Consider the following 25,705-nt stretch of genomic DNA (forward strand, 5'->3'; position numbering starts at 1 on the left):
TACCTTCAACAGGGTTTCTCAACAAGAACTATGTTGTATGTTTTTAATATCAAAACATTGCACTGGGAATAGCTTTAGTCCTTTGTCCCTCTGACCTCAGAGCAGCTCAAAGTGCCTCAATCTTGTTTGCAGGACTTTGGCCAGGAGCTGGAGAGAAGGGAGAAGCAGGATGCAGGAGAGGGTCAGTTTTTAAGTGTACAGTGTTGATGACCTTTGATACTAACAACCTTGTGAGATCCGCCTCCCCGAATTGGGCAAAGGTGCAGTGACTTGGCCAGGATTGTACCCAGCTAATTAGTGACAGCAGGGACCAAACTAGAGGCACATAGTGGAAACATCTTTTTGCTTCCATTTCCTAATTTGCAAATGTGGGATGATCTCCAAGGTTCTCCATGATCTCCGAGCAAATGAGTGGGAAGCAAACAAACTGTGGAAAACTAGTGCACTTCCTGGGGGCACAACTGTAAGTAGCTTAGCAGAAAGTGCCCTAGAACCATGCCAAAGAATGAATGAATGAATGCTCTATTGTCCTTCCTGGGTGACTTTGGGTAAGCCACCGAGCCTCAGCTCCCTGCTCGATAAAATGAGGAAGGGGTTGTGTGCCTCGATAACCACTAGGGCCTTGCTCACTCACCCACCCAGTTCTAAAGCCCGAGGCCCAGTAGCGCTGGAAGTCAGGATTCCAGATGCCCTCGGATTCCACCTCTATTTCTTCCTCTTCCTCCCCCTCGTTTCCTTGCTCTCCCCTCCCCCCGACCTTGCTTCCCCTCTTCCGGCCGTTCCGGCTCTGACCACCTCCACCCTGCAGGGGGCGCAGCTCCCAGAGTCTCGGCGGCTGCGCGGCTTCTTCCCTCCGGCCGTCGGCCCCGCCCTCCCACCCCACCCTTGCCTGCTCCGCCCCATCCCATCCCATCCCATCCCATTCGGTTCGGTTGCTCTGTGGTTAAGGAAGCTGCCTGCCGGGCCAGGTGAGGTGGACGGCAGGGAGCGGAAGTCGCCGCCGACCTCAACGCCGACCTCCCTCTGGTGGGGTGGGGGCCGAGCCGAAAGCTGCGGCAGCGGCGGCGGAGACGGCTCACCAGGCCGTAGCTACCCTCGCGGCGGCCGCCCTTCACTCAACTGGTGCCGAGGCGGTGGCCTCGCGGGTGGACCGGCCGGGAGAAGGGGGGAGGGGAGAGCGGGGCGGAACCTTTGGGGCCGAGCTCGGGGTGCCACCGGAAGGTGAGGGCGCCAGCCTCCAGGCGCCTGGTCTGGAGAGGAGGGGAGACGGGAGACGAGGCGGGGCCGGGCGGTTGGAGGGCTAGGCGCTGAGGGTGTGGGGAGGGCTGTTGGTGCGGGCTCTGAAACTCCCCAGAAACATCTTAAAGCGGCCCATGTTGCTTGCCCGAATCCGGCTCCGGAACGTCGGGAGACAACGGAACCGAGGCGCCCGCGTGGGAAAGGGCGGGGCTGACGGGCCCCCACCTTTTCCCCATTCCCCTTGGCAAACTGTCCCCTTTTTCTAGAAGGAAGGGAGCCCCTATTCCAGTAAGGTGGTGCGGGGATGGAATGCTGGACTTGGAGTCAGGAAGGCTCGAGCTCAGACATTTAGTAGCCGTGTGACCCTGGGCAAGTAACTTGACCTCTGCCTGCCGCATTTCCCTCATCTATAAAATAGAGATAATAACAGCACCCCCTGCTCAGAGTCGTGAGGATAAAATGAAGCGATACTTGCAAATGTCAAGGCGCTAGCTCTTATTACCGTTATTAAAGGATGGAGGCGGAGAGGGAGAAAATTAGTAATTTCCTCATGCTGTGCCTGGCTGTAAGGGCTCAGAGTTTACAAAAGAATCCGCTTTTTTAAAAATACAAACTGTTCAGAATAAAACTCTTAATCCATCACTTCAGGTTTTGAATGCTTTTGATTGGTACCTGACATTTCCTAGGATCGTAAGAGCTGGAAGACACCTTAGAGATCATCTGGTCCACAGAAATAAGTGACGTGACAGGACGGGTCTCACAGCAGACTTAAGATCTGAATTTTAATTGCTTTTGACTACCATCCAGTTCCTTTATCCTATGACCTATCATTTGATATCATTTTTCATTTTACTGCTTCTGTTGTATTAAAGATAAATCTGGTGATTTGGAATGGGCTTCCTCCAACAGATGTGGATACTTTGATTGAAATGTTTTTTGAAGGCCTATATTCTTTGCCTTAAAATTTAATCCATTACAGCAAAACCTTAAATAGGGTTGACAGATTTTTAGCCTGTTGACAGGATATTTGTGTGGGAGAGGAGGCTGAAGTGCCTGCTGAATTCTTTAAGCCCGTTGAAATAGAGGAAATAATATTCTTCTCTATCACCCAAGCACCAAACTCGTAGTTCTTGTTAATTGCGATAAGTGATCTGGGCAAGTGTGGAACTTGGTGTTACTGAACTTCATTGAAAGTAGCAGAAAGTTAGGAGGGTGGTATTATTTTCTCTCTATGGTGTATTTGGCAACCTAAATATTAAATTCTTATATTTTGTTCATGTACCAAATTGCTTCAGAGGAGGACAGGCAGCTTAGGTAATGCTTTTGGTGTGGCTGTACTTTGTAAATACTTGGGATAAGGACCAAGAATAATTCTTTCATCATAACATCAGCCCTTAATGATATAACTTCCTGAGGTGGTTGTTATCTTAAATATGCCTGCCCACTGACTGCTTAGCTTATTTTAAGTAGTATGTTGGATTAAAATTTTAAGATGGTAGATGATGGACTTAAAACTAATTGTTAACAAAGCATTTAACTTCCCACAACAATTAAGTTTGTAAGGAAAATGGACTGAGAATCTAAACAAAACATATTTAGGGTTTTTTATTTGTCAATTTTTCCCCAAGGAATTCAGAACATATTATAAATTAATTCTAACATCAACTGCCTAATGGCAAAGAAGGGTATTGCAAAAGAAGAAATTGAAGCTCAGAAAGATTCCAGTAACTTAGCTAAACTGAATCTGGCAATTCCAAAAAAAATTCAGTACTTCACACTGCTGGGTGCTATATCTACAAATCTGCATGGCCTATTGAAGAGAGATAATCTTTTAAAAAATACATCGAAAATTGATTTTTTTTTGTCCGTTTCATCTTAGATTCTCTGAAATGCTTTACATTGAGGTATTAGTGTAGCATACCACTAGGGAAATGATAAATTCAAACATACTTTTCTTATAGGACCTCAAAGCACTTCAACAATCTCCTTTCATTGGTTCATATTACATTCTTAAAATGTCAGATATTATCTCCAAAAACTAAGGAAAAGGTCAATTATCAAAGAGTTTCATTAGTAGTAGCAGCAGTCAGGAATGAATAAGTATTGTGTATGATACTGTAGGATTACAAAATCAATGAAATTAGGTTCTCTGTCTTTTAGGTATAGTCTAATTAGGAAAATAACACAGGGGGAAAAATATCTTGAGTATTAGGCAGCATTAAAGTGCCAAATCAGTGGTATATAGAAATTGTCAGAGTTTTGATAATGTGAAACTCTTGTTCAGAGGAGGTGAGAGGTTATTCTGGCTGAGTTGAACAGAAAAACCTTTATATGTATGTGATTTGAAGAGGGTCTTGGGAAAATGATGAAATTCACTGAAGAAACACCTATGATCTTAACCAGGAAAACATGTACTAATTGGGAATTATGGACACTTGTGTGAATTGTTAGGATGTTTGAAAATAAGTGGAGAATTTTTTTTGCTGTTAACAAATGTAAATTACTTAATGCAGTAGTATTTTTCTGATATGTGCTTTATCTGATTTTTATAAATTGAATGATTTTGCTGTTTAGAAATCCTCTGGTGAATATTTATATATGTGAATGATAGTTACTTTTTTGTAAATCCAGGCTTTCATGTTGGATTTGCTCAAAGAGTTATACCTGTGTGTATGTATGTATATAAACACAACACATTTTGCTCATAGGAATATTATTTACTCTGTGTGTCTAATATATACGTGTATATGCCTTAAAATAATTGCTTGCTAATGAAGTCTTTTAATAGAGGACTAGTAAAACCTATTTTTAGTGAATAGATGAATTATTCTTAACATATTTTGTTTAGCAGGTTTTCTCTTCATGTCAAGCAGCTGAATTGTCAGAGATTAACTAAAATGATTTTTCCCATACTTTTTTTTACACTAAATAGAAAACTTGCCAGAATTTACAACCAGAACCTGAATTCCATAAGGTTCCTTTAAATAACTAAGACAGCTATGCGGCAAATTCTTAACTTTTTTCTTAACATAGTTTATATTCTGGACACAGACATTGTTATGAAATTAAGAATTGCAAGGACCTTTGAAATATGAAAAGCGACGTGTGTTTATGTATATATAAGACTGTAGTTTTGATTATAATCATTCTCAAGCAATGCCCACAGATATCCCTTTGCCTATGCAGGGAAGAGTAAGAAAGGAAAAGAAAAGGAAGACTAAAAGGGTAAGGGAGAAAGGAGAGAGGAAAAATTAAAGTATATCTGGGGTTGATGATGGGCAAGTTGAGTGCTGCAGTTTCACTTTGAGGTATTTACTATCTAGATAGCCTAAGCAAGTTAACCACCAAGTTGGAAGTTGGTAGTTCACTTTGGGCTTATGTGTAGTGTTTCACGTAAAGGAAAGATAATGAGAATTCAGAATATACATTTTGAGAAAACCTAATCTGCACTACTATAATTAGTTGTTTTCTACAAATGACATTTACAGTACCAACCTTAGTTTCCAATTTTAGCAACTCCTTTTAGGTAATTCTTGCCGGAAAATAAAAGAAATTAGTGGCACTCCCAAGCTAATTAGACTGAGAATGCCATTTACAATATTAGGTATCATTTACTTGGACATGTGATTTAAAGCAAATATTTTGAAACCTTCCACTTAATACTAGGTAGACATGCAGCTTGAGAATGGTAACATCTGAATAAGGAATAATCTTGTCCTGCAAATCATTTTTGCCATTTTGTTATTTTGTGAACAGTATTAAAAACACACGTATCAGCACAAACACACACACACACACATTTGTGCTTTACACAATAGGTATTCTAAAAAGGCGTAGAGAGGATGACTTCTTAATCATTTGACTTACTGAGAGACAGTGTGGTGAGATAGAGTCCACTGGGCAGTTTAGTTGGTACTGGCTTCCAGCGCCAGCTCTGTCACTAACTAGCTGTATAACCTTGTGTAAATCACCCTTTCTGTGCCCTTGTTTCCCTGTTTGTAAAATGATGGGACTAGACTAAATAATCTCTGAGGGCTAGCTCTAACGGTGTCTATTTAGGGGAACCCTGAGGTGAAACATCTTGTTATGTGAATGATCACTTCTGAACTATTTGATCAAGCTGCATTTTTGTACATGAAGATTGTCTTAAAATGAAAAGTACCAGTAATTACAACAGTATTCCTAAGTTTTCACTGCATGCTTTGTTGTTTCAGTCATGTCTGACTCTCCATGACTCCATTTGGGGTTTTCTTGGCAAAGATACCGGAGTGGCTTGCCATTTCCTTCTCCAGCTCATTTTACAGATGAGGATACCAAGGCAAACAGGGTTAAGTGACTTGCCCAGGGTTACAGCTAATAAATGGTTGAGGCTGGATTTGAACTCAGGTCTTTCTGATTCTAGGCCCAGTGTTCTATCTGTTACACCAACTGGCTGCATATAGTTATAGGAAATTTCTAATTTTTGTGTTCTAAAAGTGTATAGTCAGGTATTTAAGAAATTCATTTTCCTCACAAAACCACGTTATAAAGTTGTAAATTATAGCTAGGTTCCCAGGCAATCCCTGCTTGCCCTCCCCCAATCCATTTAACCAATAATACTCCTTAAGTCTAAAATAATATCAATAAAAAATTTTAAAGTGCTCAGAAGAAAACAAATTCACAAGGGGGCACACAATCAGCAGTTTTCTTACAACCATGTTAAATATGCACTTTAAAAAGCTACATACATAGCAAGTTTACTCTTTCATATACAAGCAACCATCTTCGTCTTTTTTGACCTTTGTACTGAAATATACCTGTTTGATGAGTAAGTTCACAATTAAAAAAAAAAGTCATCTGGGGGATAAGAATATAGGGATTGTGCCTTTAATCTTCTTTCTTCTTTATTACCTCTCTGATAAATAGAGGCAAGAATCTGGAGAAAGGGATGGGGATGTCCAAGGCAGCTAGAAGGGAAAGGGAATTCTTGTGGTTTACCATGGTGGGGCATGGTAGTAGTGGTGTTTACTAGGGTTGTATCTAAGTCAGAGACTGCCTGTGATAGGTGTTATTAAAACCTGTGTTTTTTTAAAATCATTGTCAATTTGGTATTAGCAATACTGTGTCGCTTTTCTACTTTTAAATTCCTTGGTGACTTTTTAAAAATGAATTTTTGACTATCTTTATGTAAAAATTAGTGATTTATTGAATCCTAATGATAGATACTGTTGTATATACTATGATACAGAGTAGTAGAAGACATACTAACTACTATAAGAGCGTAAGTACAATATTATAGTTGCTGATTATTCTAAAATTAGTCCTCACAATACACCAAAGCTGGCAATAAACAACAATTTCTAATGTGGTTTTTTTTATTTTAGAGACAAGGAAATATTATAGTATTATACCTGGCTTATTTTCAAACTTCTGCAAGACTGACACTGTTGCTTTGCAGTTGTGTAGGTTTTAGTGCTGGGTTTTTTTTGGTGTTGTCTGGTGGGTTGTTTGTTTGCTTTGCACTTTCTTCAGTCTTACTAGTTTAAGTGACTGTCCTTAACTTCACAGGAAGTTAAATGTCGTCAGAAGACCGAGAAGCCCAGGAAGATGAATTGCTGGCCTTGGCAAGTATTTATGATGAAGATGAATTTAAAAAAGCAGAGTCCGTTCAAGGTGGAGAAACCAGAATATGTTTGGATTTGCCCCAGAATTTCAAAATATTTGTGAGCGGTGAGTCATGGTTCTTGTTCACTTTTAAAGAGATTTTTCTAAATGCAGCATTTTCTGGTTTTCCTGGCAGAGATGTTGATACCATTGTTACAGCTCGAGATGTTGGACATTATTAGGAGCGTGGCTAACCACTCTCTGCATGTCGCTTTGATAAACTAAATAACTTTCTGCATGTCTCTTTGATAACTTAATAAAAGGGGTGAGTAGATTTTTAGTTGCTATTTTCTTGAATACCAAGTAGGATTTCCAGATAGTTTATGCTTCTCACAAAATGGCTTCCAAAATTCTTCCTAACTGCTATTATGTTTGCTGCCATACTCCATAACTTTTGCTTAAAAACAAACAACAAAGTAGCGGTAGGATATCACAGACATCACAGAAGGATCTCAGGGTACTTTCCCCCAAAAGTTATTACAGTATAGAGGAGAACTGGAGAAAAGGAAGTAAGGTAATGCAAGTGAAACTTTGGTTGTGGAAATACTGGCCTGCATGAGCAAGATACCCTCCAGATGGAAGATCAGTGTGTTGGCACATGTTAATCTGGATGGACCATGACACCTGACCCCAGTTAATCTCAGTGCTTCATACAAAACTGTTCGGTAAGGATAAGTATTTCCCTTTTCTCTGAAATTTTTCTTTAATTTTCTGCTGTTAAAATAGTGTGTATAATTTGGTGACTTGTTACAATTGGGAATCCCACCAAACAGTATATACTAGAGTAAATTATATTTTTACTAAGCAGGGCATTGTGCTTTGCTTGATTTTTAAAGACTGATTTTTCCCCTTGAAAGGAAAACTAAAAATTAAAGAAGCAGGGATAGAGACTTAGACATAGGGGACTGAGAGATTTCTCTCTTTGGGGGGAAAAAACTCCATTTTCTTATACCACCATCACTCACCTCCCCTTCTTTTTCTTCTCACCCCACCAGTACATTGTTTTGCACCCAGTGGGGCACTCAAGTATTGACTGATCCTTGAATTCCCTGTTTTTGGTTCAGGCAATCCAACGGAGTGTCTCCAGAATGGTGGCTTTGAATATACAATTTGCTTTCTGCCTCCACTTGTGCTGAATTTTGAACTTCCACCAGATTATCCATCAACCTCCCCTCCAGCATTCACCCTCAGTGGCAAATGGCTTTCACCAACTCAGGTTAGGTTTGAAACTTACTTTTTATTATCCATTTTCAGGAACTTAAATACTTACCTTAACTGATGTTCACCTTGATGGCATTAAAGAAATTCAGTACAATAAGGAGTAGCTTGTAAGTTTTTTTGCTTTTATAAATCCTGCTGTTAATGATAAACTGATTGACACACTGGACTAGGAATCAGGAGACCTAGGTTCTAATCATAGCTTTGCTAATTATAGTGGTATGATCTTAGGCAAGTCACGTAACTCTCTGGGCATCAGTTTCCTCATGTGTAAAATGAGTTTTGGACTAAGTGATGATCCTGTGATCTCTAAGGTTTCTTTCCAACTGAAATATTCTGTTATTTTATAATTGAAAATCCTTTTTTTTTTTTTTGGAGGTAGCTGGAATGTTTCAGTTCTTTTAGTGTAATGTGGAACCATCATAGATTGTAGTAGAGATAATTTGAAATCAAGTATATTGTTTCTCTTTTATCATCTTGCAATTTTCTAATTTTATCCATATTAAAATTGAAAAAATATGCTTTCTCCAAAGTTAATACCCTGTCTTTTTTCCCCTAGGCGTTAGTGTTGCTTCTTTCATTGTATTTGCTTCCCAGATAAATGTTTTTTTCTTTTCAAAGGAAATGCAAAGGGCTAAAAATTGATTTTATGTTGTAAGAAGTAAATTTCTTAAGTAAACATAAAAAGGGGCTTTGTTTCATTTTTTACTCTGTAGAAATAAATATTTCTTAATTAGACTCTATATTTGAATTCATAAAAGCAATAATATTAGGTTCTAGAAGATATTTAAATATCTCAAATTTATCTCTAAGGCCAAACACCTCATATTAAGTGCCTACATTTCCTCTGCAATTTGTTATTTTTCTACCACAACTTCATTCTATTTTGGGCAAAGATAAAAGGCTTTAGGCATAATATAAAACATACAGGCTCAGATTTTGGTGCAAAAGCAGCAAGACTTGTCAGAATCCTTTTGAAGATTGATAGGCTGAAGAGTGTTAAGAGATAAGTTGTCATTTGCTGAGTGTAAAGAATAAGTAGCCTGCTCATTTTTTCATTGTTGGTCATGTAGTTTTCATCTCCAGCTCTGCTTTTTAGAATATCATTAAGTTATGACAATGCTTATAGAGAAGAAGGAAACATGCTTCAAGATTAAAATAGGCCACCTCAGAATTTGTAAAAAGGTTATTATATTTGTAAAATTTTTAAAATAGTACTTTAAATTTTAATATCCGAGCTAGTGGCAGAGAGCTTCAGTAAGTCAGATAATAGAAAATAGTAGCCTATTTGAGTCTAAACTGCCTGGCAACTTGGTAACAGCATGTCCATAATTGAAGTGAAATTAATTTAGTAGATTATTTTTGTGCTATTTCTACAAAAAGCTCAATGTATGCTTTGCAATATTTTTTAATTGTATAAATAGTTTAAAATATGTATTTTGCATCACTACAGTGTTAAAAATTAGGATACAGGAAGTAGAAAAAAGAGATAAAGGCAGACAGGAAAATTAGGGGTTTATGGTTTTATAATATAAGCCATAGAGAATAATTCACTCGATTCTGTTATAATATTCTAAGGTAATTACAACAGGCTTTCAGGTGAAAAAGTCCACATTTCTTATTTCAGCTCTTTTGACTTAATTTACAACTCTCATTGTTTAGACATCTAAAATAGCTATTATTAAATGTTCATTTGTAGTCTTATAGTTCTATATGTGATGCTTTGACCTCTTAACACTATATATCCAAGATAGAGTTAACAGTTGGGCCTGTGTATTTAGTCTGAAGTGGTAGTGATAGGGAATTAGAATGGGTTTTCTCCTTTCTCCCCAGATCTATGGACAAACCAACTGCCTTTTCAGAAGTGTTGAGGGGAAAAAGGAGTAAGAAACAAGGGAGTTGGAAGATTAGATAAGGAGATGGGTCAGCTGGGTGGTACAGCAGATGGAGTTCTGGGCCTAAAGTCAGGAGGACTTGAATTCAGATCTGGCCTCAGATACTTTATAGCTCTGTGACCTTTGGCAGGTCACTTAACCCTGTTTGCCTCAGTTCCTTATTTGTAAAATAAGCCTGGAGAAGGAAATGGCAAACCACTCCAGTGCCAAGAAAACCTCAAATGAGGTCACGAAGAGTTAGACACTACTCTAGATGACTAAACAGCAACATAGTTAAGGAGAGAGTCATCTAATTTTGAGGTTCAAAGAGCATTTAACCATCTGATTATTAGTAATTATTTTTATAGAATTAAGTACCAACAACAGCATACGTTTTTCTTAGGAGAAAAGTCACACCTAAATGAAAGATTTCTTTTTTAAGCACTGAATTTATCATGAGCAAATATTAAGGGCCCATCTGCGTTCAATATCAGGCACTATAAGAAAGGTAATGCAGAATTATGCAGCCCCTTTTCAGTTGATATTAATTTAAATGAACCAAGACTTGTTTGCTTTTTTAAAAAATAGTTTATCTTAAAAGCTTCTTATTACTGTAACTTCGTTATGCGTATTTTAGAGGTCTTTGTGGGGTAGAATGGAGGGAGATTTGCCTTTCAGTCTAAACAGACGCCATTTTTTAAGAAAAAGAAAATCAAATAATTTTAACTTTCTTCCTTGACTTAGGAAATATAGGCATTTTATATAACATTGAAGCTGCACTGACCTATTTTTGTACATGCAACATTAATCTAATTCCTTTCACTAACTTAGTGTTTTTTAAACATATGTAGGTTAGTGAAATGAAGTTACAAATCAAAAAATACACTGAACAAAGCAAAGGTGTTCCTTTAGTGATTTCCATATGTTATACTTTATTATATAATTATAATTAATTTAAAAATTTGGTCATATCTTTAACTGATTTTATAATTAATCATAATGCAGATGAGATTTTACATTGTGCAAGGAGAATTTGTCAACTTTTGAGCTATTCCAGGACACATAAAAGAGCTAGGACAATAAAGGATCTGAAGTACTCTAGAACTAAATATCATCTTTTTAGAACATGTAGCATGTTAGATGATTTCTGTTATAGTAAATCTGTACTCTTGGCATATTCCCTGATTTCTTTGTTCTAGGTTGGTTGAGTCTCTAAGCTTTTAGTTTTGTGGTGTATTTAGATACAAAGGGCTTTCTCTTCAGAGAATGAACTGATGATGAGACTTCCAGGTCATTTTGCAACATATCACAGCTAAGGAAAATGACGATATAAAGTCTAAAGTAAAAGCTTAAAAAGGGAATCATTCTGAGTCAAGAGTTAGGAGTTTTTTTTAATAGCATTTTTATTTCTGATAATGATATTACCTTTTTGTTGTAGCTAACTGCTCTGTGCAAGCACTTAGACAACCTGTGGGAAGAACATCGTGGCTGTGTGGTCCTGTTTGCCTGGATGCAGTTTCTCAAAGAAGAAACCCTAGCATACCTGAACATTGCTTCTCCCTACGAGCTCAAAATGGGCCCCCAGGGGAATATACAGAGCAGGACATCTCTGGCTCCTCCTAACACACAACTAGATTTTGGGGGGGCAGCTGGCACTACAGTAGACCAGGAAGAATTTGTGGATAAGAGAGCTGTGCAGGATGTGGAGTCTTTGTCCAGCCTGATACGGGAAATCTTAGACTTTGATCAAGCTCAGCAGAAAAAGTGCTTTAACAGTAAGATGTACCTGTGTAATATCTGCTTTTGTGAGAAGTTGGGCAGCGAGTGTATGTACTTCCTGGAGTGCAGGCATGTCTACTGCAAAGCCTGTTTGAAAGACTACTTTGAAATCCAGATCAGGGATGGCCAGGTGCACTGTCTCAACTGTCCAGAACCAAAGTGCACCTCTGTTGCTACTCCTGGCCAGGTAACTGATTATCTTTTGGGGAGCCTCTCTTTCTCTGATTGGGGAGCAAGTATAGCAAGAGGCTCCCTTGTAATTAAGATCATTTATTACTTAAAGCCCATAAATTTATCCACTTTATTCATCTGAAATAATGTGCTATCATTTTAGTTGAAATGAACCCAAAGACTTCCTATGGTGGACTTGTAATCAGCTTGACAGTGAAATGAGTTACTATGTAAACTTTAGTAATACCAAGTGTGGTCCTGGGATTACATTTTCATTTGATGGTCTTCTAATTTGTCTCTGAACTGAGCATGATGGGTTTAAGAAACCCAAAGAAGCAATGCTTTGTCTCTTTGCCCTTTTAGACATGAATTAGTGTCTTGATCTGAAGGTGACAAGAAGGTTAACATATCTCTGAGCAGCAGACTCATGACTTCTGGACCAGAATCCTAAGGATTTCCTGATGTTCCAGAGTCAGTGTCAAAATGACTATAGTCATCTTGTGGCACCAACCAGATGTTTCTTTCTTCTCCTTCTAGGTCAAAGAACTGGTGGAAGAAGAGTTGTTTGCACGTTATGACCGCCTTCTTCTACAGTCTACTTTGGACTTGATGGCAGATGTAGTGTATTGTCCCAGGCCATGCTGTCAGACTCCTGTCATGCAAGAACCAGGATGTACCATGGGCATCTGTTCCAGTTGCAATTATGCCTTCTGTACACTTTGTAAAATGACTTACCATGGAGTTTCTCCATGTAAAGTAACTGCAGGTAATTGTATTAATTTGGAAATGGAATTGTAGGAGATGCTTAAAGCTTTAGAGGAGGAGGGAGGGTAAAAGAAAGAACTATTAATTTAACTTGGCTTTTAGCAAAATGTTTTCTACTTACTAATACAACATAATCTAGAGCAAGGATGGAGAATTTAAACTTCATTTCATCTAGACCATGGCAAAATTTTCTAAAATTGACATTCACATATCCTTAACTCTTCCAACAGTTGGATTAACAAATAAAATATGTTCAAATCTCAAGAGAAGTTCTTATGGTCAGATGAGCCTCCCAGTGTCATCATTAGTCCTATCAGAGTTATTTTCACTATGATTCTCTGAAGACATTGAGAAGAACACTACTACGTTAGACCCTAGAAAGATTACCAGAGCAAAATTTTGGTGATGTCATCTGGGAAGGGAAAAGGAGAGGCAGTTCCATCATCACTGTAGGGCCAAATTGGACATGATATAAAACTGAAAGGGGTTTTTTAAGATTATGTTAAATAGATTTTGTGTTCCATGATCGTAAGCTTAAAATCAGGTAAGTTGAATTTTTTATTCCCATTTTCCCTGAAAAATCAACAAAATTACAAAATTTACAAAATTAACTCAAGTACCTATGTTGTCTTTTACTTATATGTATCTCATTTTTTTTTCCCCTAGAGGTGGAAGCTAAAACTCGTTTTAATTCTTTCAATTTGCTATACTGAGGTAGAGATGGAAACTGGATACAGAGAGGTTTAAGATATTAATAAAATTGAGAAGAAGCCTAAAAGTCCAATGCTAATATTAATTTGTTGATTACCCTTATTTTGAGATTACAGACGTATCCTTTTGACATAATCATGCTAAAATAGAGATGTCATGGAAAAAGGAAAATGTTTCTAATTATTAGAGGCAGGGAGCTCACGAGTAAAAATGTTAGATAAGTAATTCCACTAGTATTAGGATGAATGGAAATGCAAAATGTGGCTAAGCAAAATCCATTGCATTAAGAAGAGGATACTCTAAATAGTAGCTTGAAAAATTGAAGAAAGAATTAAGGCAATATTTTCAAGCAAGCAGATTACAGAAGACTGAAGACATTGAAAGATTAAATAAGCAGAATTGCTGAATAAGTTTGTGTTTTTGAATTTAAGGTCATTTGAGTTCCTTGTGAGTTCTGTTTGAGTGAAATGGGGAATCAAAACTGGGGAGTCAGGGTGGGACAGTGGAAATGGGCTGTGATCCCAGGGGACCTTAATTAATAGTCCTCCCTGACATCATCTTTTGCATACAGCCTTTCTTGATTTCCTCCACCCACTAACCCTGCAAAAGCTATTGTGTATTCCACTACTTATATTTTGTATTTATTAATCTTATGTTAGTGCTATATATGTACTATATGTACTTTGTTCTCACTGCAACCTCCAGTCCTTCAGCCCTTCAACTCTTTCCCAGGGTATTACCCCTAGACTAGCAATATTCCCCTCCATTCCCCATCTTGTTATTGTTGTTCATTTGTTCAGTCACGTCTGACTCATAGTGACCCCATAGACCATACTGTCCATGGAGTTTTCTTGGCAAAGATACTGGGGTGGTTTGCCATTTCCTTCTCCAGTAGATTAAGGCAACAGAGAAGAAGTGACTTGCCCAGGGACACGTGGCTGGTAAGTGTCTGAGGTCAGATTTGAACTCGGGTCTTCCCAACTCCAGGCCCAGCCCTCTCTCCACTGAGCTACCTAGCTGCCTCCTAGGCGAACAGGTTAAGTGACTTGCCCGAGGTTCTCCTTTTTGACGCTATAGTGAAAGTTTAACTCTACACTATCTTCTCTTCATTCCCTTACCCCCTTATGCTATTCAGTCAGTCAGTAAGCATTTATTGAGTACCTGCTATGTGCCAGGCACTGTACAAAGTGCTGGGAATACAAAAAAGGCAATCCCTGCACTCAAGGAGCTCACAATCTAATGATAGAGGCAACAAACAAATATGAACAAACAAGCTATATACAGGATAAATAGGAAATAATTCAAAGAGAGAAGGCACTAAAATCAAGAGGGGTTGGGAGAGGCTTCCTATGTATTAGATCAGGGCTTCTTAAACTTTTTCCACTCGTGACCCCTTTTTGCTCAAGAAATTTTTACAAGACCCTGAGTATATAGGTATTTAAAACAGGTATGCAAATCAAACATTTACTGATAATAAATCATAAAGAAATTTATTTTAAAACAATTCTTTAATATTCATATAATTTTACCAGTTATTAAAGATGAAAGTAAACTTGCATACTAATGAGATGGATGTGCTTGTTTATTTTTACATGAATTAAATATTGGTGTAATATTGGATACTGCAGGACATAGAACATCTTCAACATTTTTCAGAGTCGATTGATATTTTGATTTTATAATTGTCAGTGCGGAAAATGCTGCTTCGCATAAATACATAGTACAAGATGGCAGAAGTATTTTCAGGGCCATTTCAGAAATTATTGGAAATTCTGTATTAATTGCAAGCCAAAATTCTTTTAACGATTTTGTACATACAGTAAAAGCACTGCAATTCATAACATACAATAGTCTCGAATCTGAGCTAAGGTGTTTCTGGCAGTGTTGGTTGGCATTGCGAGGTGGACAGCATGCACAGTGCAGATTTCCTATGTGTGTTCAGAACCAAGGCTACAGTGAAGTTGCACAATGCAACACAGGCAAGTGCTTCCAGAAACCCCTTGCATTCCTTACATGTTTGATTTTGGATTAATTTTTGGTCATTGAATGTTCAGAAACCTTTTATTGTTGTCAAATTTTTCAAAACCCCCACATTCAGTTACACAACCCCATATGTGGTCGCGGCCCAAAGATGGGATTTTATTTGGGAATTGGAAGGAAAACAGGATGGGGAGATGAGGAAGGAGAGCTTTCCAGGCATGAGGAACACCCAGAGAATGCCTGGAGCCAAGAGATGGAGTGTCTTGTTCGTGGAACAGCCAAGAGGCCAGTGTCACCGGATCAAAGAGTGTTTCTCAGGGTGTAAGAAATCTGGGCAGGCAGGGTTGAGGGGAGATGGGAAAGGCAGGGTAAAAGTCATGAAGGAATTTTGTATTTTATCCTGGAAAGGTGGAAGAAAGTCGCTGGAGTTTGGGTAGGAAAGTGATATGGTTGGGTATGCACTTTAGAAAAATTGTTTTGGTGATTGAATGGAGGGTGCATTGGAGGGGGAGACACAGACAATGAGACTGACAGATGTACTAGCAGGCTATCGAAGTAGTCTAGGCCTGAGGTTATGAGGGCCTGCACTAGAGTGGTGGCTGTGTTAGAGAGATGTTGCAGAGATGAATTCAACAGGTCTTGACAACATATTGGATATGGGGGTTGAAAGATAGTGAGGAGTGGAAGATGACTCCTAGGTTGTAAGCCTAGAGGACTGGGAGGGAGGTGGTACCCTTGACAGTAATAATGAAATTGGTTGAGGGATAGGGGGAAAGTTTTGGGGAGAAAAATAATGCTGATCCTCTTCTGCCAAGCCTCAACCTTGGATTACTCCCACCATCTGCTGACTTCTCTTCTACTCATATATTGCTGAATAGAGCTGGAGAAAAACCATGAAACTGCTGACTTGAATCCACTATAAATTATGTTTTACAATCTCAACTGGATCCTCATTGCTAATCACCTATCCTACTCATGTAACTTTTCTAGACTTTCCTTTTAATCCCCAGGGCTCCCATGGCTCCCCCCTCTTGCCTACTTGGTAACAGAACCTTACTCATATTTCAGTGAGAAAATTGAGGCCATTTTCTTCTTCCCTCATCCTCCTATCTTTTTCTTTACTCCCGTTTCATGCGCAGATGTGACCTTTGCCCTTGCTGAGACAAACCCCTACATGTACCAGTAATCCTATTCCATCCCATTTTCAACAGATTGCTTTTTCTATCATCCCTATTCTCTCTCTGATCTGTAGTCTTTCCCTGTCTACTGACTGGTTTCCTAGTCCTTACATAACCATGTCTCCTCCATCCTCAAAAAACCCTCACTTTTTCTGTCCATTCCAGCTGGCCATTGTCTTAGTTTTTCCTATGTTTTGTGGCTAAACTTGAGGCGTTCTATAATCACTGCCTCTGCTTCCTTTCCTGTCACACTCTTCTTAACTCTTTGTAGTCTACATCATTGGAATGGAACTGCCCTTTCCATAGTCAAACAATTGATTTCTTTTGGGGGAGGGGGTAAGGCCATCAGGGTTAAACTATTGCCCAGAGTCACATAGCTATTAAGTGTCTGAGGCCAGATTTGAACTCAGATCCTCCTGACTCCAGGGCCTGTGTTGTATCCACTATGCCATCTAGCTGCCCCAACCAATGATCTTAAATTACCATATTTAATGAATGGCCTTTTCTCAAACCTCACCCTACTTGATTTTTCTGCAGTAGCCTTTGACACTGGCAGTCGTTCTCTTGTTATTCTCTTCTCTTTAGGTTTTCATGACACTACTTTCCACTGGTTCTACTCCTACCTGTCTTATCACTGTTTCTTTTCTGGATCTTGAGGTTCCAGTTACTGATCTCCATTGTCTCTCAAGGTTCTCTAGTGAACCATCTTTTCTTTTCCCTCTATTACTCTTTTACTTGGTGATCTCATCAGCTCCTATGTATAATTATCTTCATGCAGATGATTTTCAGATCTATTTTTCCACCTTCCAGTTTAACATCTTCAGCTGCCTTTTTTACATCTCACATTAGAGGTCCTGTAGACATCTTAAACTCAGCGTATCCAAAATTGAGCTCATCATCTTTCTCCTTCAGCCCTCTCTCTTCCTAATTTTGCTGTTGCTGTCACTACCGTCTTCCCAGTCACCCAGGCTCACAACCTAGATGTTATCCTTGATTCCTCAACACTAATATCTAATCAGTTGCCAAGTCCTATCAATTCAGCTGTCACAACAGGTATCACATATGGTGAGTTCTTCCCGAATCCATCCTTTTTCTCTTCTAGCACTGCCACTACCCTGGTATAAGCCCTCATTTTCATGTGCCTAGACCATTTTAGTAACCTTCTAGTTGGTCTTTTCACTCCAATTTATATTAATCTTCCTAAAACTGACCAGGACACACAAGAAACACACACACCCCCACCCACACCCCGCTTCCTTGTACTTAGCAGTCCAGTGACACTAGCCTTTTTGTCGTTACCACATAAAATACTCCCAGATTCTGACTTCATGCGTTTTCACTGGATGCCCCCTGGGCTTAGAATTCTCTTCCTCTTCATATCCACCTCCTAGCTTCCCTGACTTCTTTCAAGTTCTAGCTAAAATTCTGTCTTCTACAGGTATTTTTTCTCACCTCTTCTAGTGTCTTTGTTATCTCCAATTTATCCTGTATACATCTTGTTTGTATATAGTTGTCTACCCCATTAATAGATGTGAGCTTCTTGAAAGCAAGGTCTGTTTATTGATTTCTATCCCCACCTCTTAGCACAGTGCCTGGTATGTTGTTTTTCAGTTGTGTCCAACTCTTATTGACCCCATTTGGGATTTTCTTGGCAAAGATACTGGAGTGGTTTGCTGTTTCCTTCTCTAGTATATAGCATATAGCCTGGTATATAGTAGGTGTTTAATAAATGCTTGTTGATTTAGTGATTATGATCATATGGGAAAGTCGGAAAGTAGGTTAATGCAAAGTAGAGGTAGGCTATCTAGATAGCCTGGTTAAACTTGTATGTGAAAGATTACATTTCAGTGTGAAAAGTGATTCCATAATAGGTACTACTTCCTTTAGGCCCTTGGGTGGGCAGAGTTGAACTGCTAACATGTCCTTAAGCACAAGTTGTTTTTGAATATACATATATATATATATATGTGTGTGTATATATATATATATATATATATATATACATATCTGGTCATAATCTTATTGGGTGGCTGACTGGAGAAATTGATAAACATGCATTTATATGCATTTAATATGCCTTTATATAAAATATTATTTTCGTTTTTACTTTCTAGAAAAGCTAATTGACTTGAGAAATGAGTATCTTGAAGCAGATGACACCAATAAACGATTTTTGGAACAGAGGTATGGTAAAAGAGTGATTCAGAAAGCTTTAGAAGAAATGGAAAGTAAAGAGTGGCTAGAAAAGAACTCAAAAAGCTGCCCTTGCTGTGGTACCCATATAGAGGTGAGTCTGTGGGGACAGATGGAGAGAATGATGCAGGTGGGTCCTCATTTAACTGATCTGTCTCAAACTTGTTCAAGTACGCAAACTTATGATCAGTCAAGTTTATAACCCTTTGGTTTTATTAAATCTTATTCCCTGGAAGATATAAATTTCACTATTGAATATTATAATTATCATGTCTTAGGTTTATATGGCACTTCACATTTTTCAAAGAACTTTCTTCACATTAGACCTCATTTGACAATATTTTACCATATCTACTACATAAAGGTGAACTGACTTCAGAGGCAGTCACGCTGTAGCTTTTTTTTTTTTGCTTTTTTTTTTGTTTGTTTGTTTTGTTGTTGTTTTGGGGGGGGCAGGGCAATTGGGGTTAAGTGACTTGCCCAAGGTCACACAGCTAGTACATGCGTCAAGTGTCTGAGGTTGAATTTGAACTCAGGTCCTCCTGACTCCAGGGCCGGTGCTCTACTCACTGCACCACCTAGCTGCCCCTACACACTGTAGCTGTGGTCTTTGATAGGCCTGTGTATTATTCTAGGCCTATTTTAGTCATAAGCTGGCCTTCTGCCACTCACATTTTGCCTGGATACATCACTCTGGTACTTTTTAAGTATATGCTCAGGAAATACAAATGGATTTTCATATAAACCCAAGACAACTTAAATAAGTAAATCTTCTGGGAAGAGGAGAAAATATATTATGAAACCAAATATAAATGGTTTCTTTGTTACCTGTACTATGAATTCCCCTTCCATCTTCTCCCCCCTCGATCCCTCCAATTAACTCAAACAGAGTGAACTCTGCCTAATGATGTTGGTTGCCTGTATGAATCCCTATGAAAAAAAAATGCCATTAGAGCCAATTGACACCAACATCCAAAGAGCCATAATATTGAATTTGCAGGGTTTTTTAAATTATTATTTAATGAGATTCAAATTCATTAGAACTTAAAATTCTTCTTTAAGTGTATGTATTATCTTGTCCCTGTATTTTTCATTTCTAAAGGCTAGATGTTCCTTGGTTTGGACTGGTCATCAAAAGTTTTTGCTATAACAAGTATGTGAGCACTTGTTGAAAATTTCCATTACTTTTATAGGTTCACAAAATAATTGGCATTAAAGTGAAGTAAATTAATAGTTACATATAACCCTAGTGTGAGATGAGGGAGTAGGTATCCTAGTAAAATTGGTTAGTTGTCATGCATAGTCTATATTCCTCTTTGATTTTATAGCATTGTTATTTCTACTTTTTCTTTCTCTCTCAGTAGAAATTAGATGGGTGTAACAAGATGACATGTACTGGCTGTATGCAATATTTCTGCTGGATTTGCATGGGTTGTCTGTCTAGAGCAAACCCTTATAGACATTTCAATGATCCGTCTTCCCCATGCTTTAACCGGTATGTATTACACAGGAATGGCCTAAGGCGAGCAGTAATTTCCAGTACTTCTTAGAATAGCTTAAATACAGTAAACTGGACCATATATCTGTTTGATTAGGAAGCAGTCCCCTGAATATGGATTATTTTGGAGGCTGCTGGGATTCCATTTTTTAAAAAATTTGCTACAGTAAAACCTTTTAATGCTGGTATTAGGGGACAGAACTAGTCTCTATCTTTATAGGTTGTGCTCTATAAGGCTTTTTATGTAATTATGTTTCAGAGTAGATATTATTTGACTTGTGGTATCTGTCTAAATCCATGTAATAACAAATTCTATTATAATGAGGTCCTTGCTTCTACTGTACTTCAGTACACTAGTCAAGTTAAGAATATCTACTGTGTGCTTTCGGAGGACATGTAGAAAAGAACAAACCATTCCTGACCTGAAACTACTCAATAGTGAAAGAAATAAAACAGTACATTTTTAAATAACTTGAGCAGAAAGCAATTGGCAAGTACATACTAATATAGGAAGTGGGAGCTAAAAGGGGAGAGTTTGAGGAGTGGTTAGCATTAAAATAGAGCTTAGTAACTTTCAGGAGTTGATATACTTCCTCTTTAACTGTCTCATATAGCCAAGGAATTACTCTATATCATACATGCCCTTAAAACTGAACATATTGTGAAGGGGCACACAGTTAAGGGTCTTTCATCCTTGGCCCTAGATTGTTAAATTTGGATCCTTGAGGAAAGTACATGTTCAAATTTCTATATGGCTTTTTAGGTTTATAAAGCACTTTCCTCACAACTATGCTAAGGGAGAAAATAGAGCAGGTATTTAATCCAATTTTTTAGATGAAGAAATCAAAGATTATATAAATTAATGTACTTGCCTAAGGTCACACAACTTAGTATCAGAGGCTAGACTTGAACCCAGCTCTGCAGACTCTATGATGAATGACTTACAATGAACTACATTGTGCTGCCACTTTAAGGGTATTTCAGCACACCCTTTCAGGACAAAGTTGCCTAGCTGATACATGGAACTGAGTCCGTCCTTCTGTAGTGGAGTGCTTAAAAAGTTAGAAATAAAGTTCTATAATGGAGTTATCAGGAAAGAGGGGCCAAAGATGCTTTTGAAAAAAGGAAAAGTAGTAATATTTCATCTCTTCTCAGTGCATAAAAATGCATTTTATTTTATGGTCTTCCAGGTTATTTCAAGCTGTGGATATTGATGGTGACATTTGGGAAGATGAGATTGAAGATTAGTTAAACTACTTTATTGCTCAAAGCTATAGAAGTGGAATGGTTTGCCCTATTCTTTTGTCGAGTACAATGTGTAACCCTGCAGGAGGTTTAGAGAACCATTCATTCTTCCCATGTAGGAAGTGTGGAAGAACATGGTTTTATTTTCATTTTCTGCTGATTAAGGCACGTGTATAATTTTCCAGTGTTGTGTAATGTGAACAATTATAAGCCAAAGGTTTTAGAAAACATTAGCAAAAACTAGAAAAAATATTCCATATTACAATGTGCCCCAGTTTCAGAACTATAAGTGTTTTTCTTTGTTACCCAGGCTCAGAGGGAGAGGAGTCAAAATGATAATCTTTTAAAGATCTTTTTCATATCTCTAAGGCATCTTGCTCTTCAGGGCATCAAATCAAAAGCACATTCCTTGGGGTCATTTCCCACTGGAGCCATTCAGTACTGCTCTTTACACTCAAAGGGATACTGCTGAATCATAGCCTAAGATGTGCCCTTCCCACCAATTCCAGGTCTCATGCCTGCTGTATCAGCCCCAGAGGTGGGAATCTTATTTCCTGCTAAGTTGAGTATAGTTGAATTAGTGATTAAGTTGATCAGATCCTCCAGTGGCCTCTTGCACTTATGGCTTTTAGAATGAAAAGAGCATACGGACATTTTTCCAGTTTATTGGAAATCACTAATTTTTTTCTGGTATTACAAATATTTGTGGATCATCTAATATCTATTTTCTTTTTTATTTAACGAACAGATTTGGGCCAAATGTAGAGTTTAGTGAATTGTTATGAAATCATAAGAACATGAGTGAATCCCTTCACTTTAAAATTATGATTTATATTCAACACTAATACATTTTTATTTGAAGTAAAATTCAAACAGTGACTTTACTCAGTCACCTACTATCCTTAAAGCCCATCTTTCACACATACCTTTTAAGTTGGGTTTGTGATTAATGCAAACTGATTTTAATATTATCCTGGGCAAAACATATTATGAATGAAATCAGTGAGGCAGAGGGTAAGGTTTCTTTTAGGTAAACCTAAGGGAAGGGGGGAAGAACAGGTATGGGGAAAATTGATATAGTTCCAAGGTGAATAAAAATTATTCTTGAGTTATCTGCTGCTTGTGACTATTTAGAATGCTACTCCCTGGTAGCAGGTAATCAAGGTGTTAGTTCCAACCCTGACTTTGAATTCTGCTTTTGAAAACTGTACAGTGATGTAGAGTTTTTAGTTGGAAATATGGAGCCTTGCTATTCAGTTTTTGTAAACTTGTAGAAAGCAACTATTTTTTTTCCCCTCCTGTGGCTTGGTAGTAGTGGCTTGGTAGCATAGTTAATATAAAGCTTCAAGTAAATTTTTCTGGCTGAAGAAAGCCTATAGTATCTTCATTTGCTGTTTGTGAAGCCAGTCCTTTTCCATCTGCATGCAAGTTGTTGAAAATAAAATTAGTATTTTTTTCTTTTACTGTGATTCTAGAGTTACATTTTGGACCATAAAACTTTTGATTGGCAATGGAATTGTTAGCTTTCCTTTCTTTATGTGATTTGTTTACGCACCCCATGTTGAGAGGGTAATTTAGTTATCTCTTGGCTATTGTGAGCTAACTTGTTGCCAGTTCAGTCCTAAAGCAATTGTCCATACTAGATAAATAGATATAATAATTGGATACTTAAGAAGAGGGCAAAATAAAATCATAGAATGAACATTTTTTGTTCCTGAACCTCGAATTGGAATTAGATTTCTAGGACCTGTGTTTTGACAAAACAAATTGTTTTCAAGGACAGTGTGTTTTACAAACATTTTTTTTACTTCACTTTTTAAAATAAATTGAACATAATAAATGTGAATTCAGAAAACTAATTATCTGGTATATATCAGTGTAAATGGTTACTGAGTGAAAAGAGATTAAGTTCTGGTTTTTAAGCAACAATTGGTCCCATCAGACTGGGTGCTTAAATCTGTTAAATTGTCTGATTTATGCAAATTATTGTATTGAGGCCACTGCATAAAATACACTGTTAGTGAGTAGAAGCAGGGAAGCCATCTTTACATGGGAAGAATAAGAGTACTTCCATATGTAAAAGAATGTTCTTAGATGTAAAGCCTTCACCCTTAACCATAGACATTGGAAGGGGAGGGTCCTTATTTTTTTCACATGATTTATAAACTTAGTTTTAATGTGGCTTCAACTTTTAGCTTCTAATTGTATTTCTGACGGGAAAAAAATAAGATACTGATTTTTATGTGTGGGAAATGCTTTGGAAAGGTATTCTTCATCTAGAAAGTACACAATAGAGAAAAGAGATTTTATATATCTTTATAGTTTGGTTTCATGAAGGCCTTGGTTACTGAACAAGATGTTTTACCATAGCTTAACTGAATCCCAATGAAAACTTCTGAATATTTGTGACAGAATGATATCCTTTTCAGATTTACTGCTGTTTATTAAGCCTAACACAGTGGTTGGAAGAAACTACATCCCTCTTAATTTTATAAAATAGGGTTTGAGTCTAGTTCTGTTAAAAGTGAGAATGTAATCTACAAATGAATAAATACTTTATTTTAAAAAAAGCAAATTAGAATGCTCCCTCCACTTTCTCAGGAGATTTCCATGGGCTGCTTATGGTATGGTATGTGTTATCAGCATGATGTAATTCAGGGACAGGGAACCTGCAGCCTGGAGGCCACACGTGGTCTTCTAGGTTCTTGGGTGTGGTCTTTTGACTGAGTCCAATTTTTACAAAACAAATCCTTTTATTAAAGGGATTTGTTCTGTGAAGTTTGGATTCAAAGGGCTTCACTTGAGGACCTAGAGGGCCACATGTGGCCTCCAGGCCACAGGTTCCCCATCCCAGGACTGTAATTGTTATGGTATGCTAAATAGTATATCAGGTATGTAAGCTGAGGCTATCCTTCCATTCAAGCAGCTTTTCTCCCTAAGCAGGCCAAGATTAGAGGTAGCAGACACAAATACCAAACTACGTAAAACAGATTTGTGTCCAGGTTCAGCAAAGTAGAGAAAGCCCACTTCAGAGTTTGAGACCCTCTTTATCCCATGGAGAGGAGCTGGGGCAGCTAGGTGGTGCAGTAAGTAGAGCATCAGCCCTGGAGTCAGGAGGGCCTGAGTTCAAATTCGGCCTCAGACACTTGATACACTTATTGGCTGTGTGACCTTGGGCAAGTCACTTAACCCCAATTGCCCTGCCTTCCCCCCTGCAAAAAATAAAATAAAATAAAATAAAAAACCATAGAAAGGGGCTGAAAATGGTAGTCATCACTATTTTCTGGCCTTGTTTATACTAAATTTGTTATAATGCAAGGGTGTCCAATATAAATCATGTTTTGACTCCCCTAAAAACCCAACCCAAAAATCTTGAAAAACAAATGGGCTATTTTGAGTTTTTACTTCTTAGTCCAGCTCTTTCTCATACACCAGAACTGCCTTTTGATCCCAGTAATTTCCAAGGCTCCAACTGGTTTTCTGAGGTTACTGTATTATCCCTAGTATTTTAAAGATAGAGATAAATCATTTAGAGTTCATGAGAACAAAGCTTCAAACCAAATTAGTTTTACAAACAGATTTAGACCCTGAGATGTGAGTGGTAGAAAAGAGTTTCTGGTCACAGACACATTCTGAGACTAATAAGGTTATTAAATACATTTTAAACTCATGTGATAATGATGACAAAAGATTTTGGGTGCTTATTAACAAGTGTCACCAGTAGATGGCACAAGGCTGTGTTGTGGTCAAACTACAGCAAGATGGTAGAGCATAATTGATTAAATGGATTAGTGATGCAATGAACTCACAATCCATTTGATTTCCTCCCTATCTTCTCTCTCCTTTTTCACTTCCTGTATGTGTATATACATACATCGAGTAGGAACTAGTGATTTCATTGGAAACTTCCCCTGCAACTTAAGTCTTAAGAGAGATGCTGCTAGGTGCATTCAGAGGCAGGCTTTAAGGCCTGCTCATCCCACTATCCCCTACCCCACACACCAAATACACAAATGGTAGATATGCCAACTGATTATGTTAGAAAGGCAGGAAGAATGTAATAATTCCAGAACATTAAGGATAATCTAGTCTACACCAACATGGACAGCTTGTAAGCAAAGCAGTGAACTCCAAAATTCTGCAGGCATCAGAAGAGAATGAAGTAATTAAGTTACAGGTAAAGCCTTTAATAAATTAGGAGCAAGAGAATC

General features: G+C 38.0%; 1 protein-coding gene across 3 annotated transcripts; it reads left to right on the forward strand.

The window, feature by feature from the left end:
• The first annotated feature begins 324 nt into the window (after positions 1-324).
• RNF14 (ring finger protein 14) lies at positions 325-24,069 on the forward strand. 3 transcript variants are annotated; one of them, XM_036748994.1, is made up of 8 exons: positions 325-463; positions 6,787-6,948; positions 7,947-8,098; positions 11,413-11,940; positions 12,462-12,690; positions 18,673-18,845; positions 20,116-20,246; positions 21,440-24,069. In XM_036748994.1, exons 2-8 carry the CDS (start codon positions 6,795-6,797, stop codon positions 21,495-21,497), a joined length of 1,425 nt encoding a protein of 474 aa, XP_036604889.1. In that variant the 5' UTR covers positions 325-463; positions 6,787-6,794; the 3' UTR covers positions 21,498-24,069. The 3 variants fall into 3 exon arrangements, with proteins under 3 accessions (XP_036604889.1, XP_036604887.1, XP_036604888.1); XM_036748992.1 differs by lacking the exon at positions 325-463 and adding an exon at positions 764-968; XM_036748993.1 differs by lacking the exon at positions 325-463 and adding an exon at positions 935-1,221.
• Positions 24,070-25,705: the final 1,636 nt, after the last annotated feature.

Source organism: Trichosurus vulpecula, chromosome 3 (genome assembly GCF_011100635.1).
Source record: "Trichosurus vulpecula isolate mTriVul1 chromosome 3, mTriVul1.pri, whole genome shotgun sequence".
NCBI lineage: Eukaryota > Metazoa > Chordata > Mammalia > Diprotodontia > Phalangeridae > Trichosurus > Trichosurus vulpecula.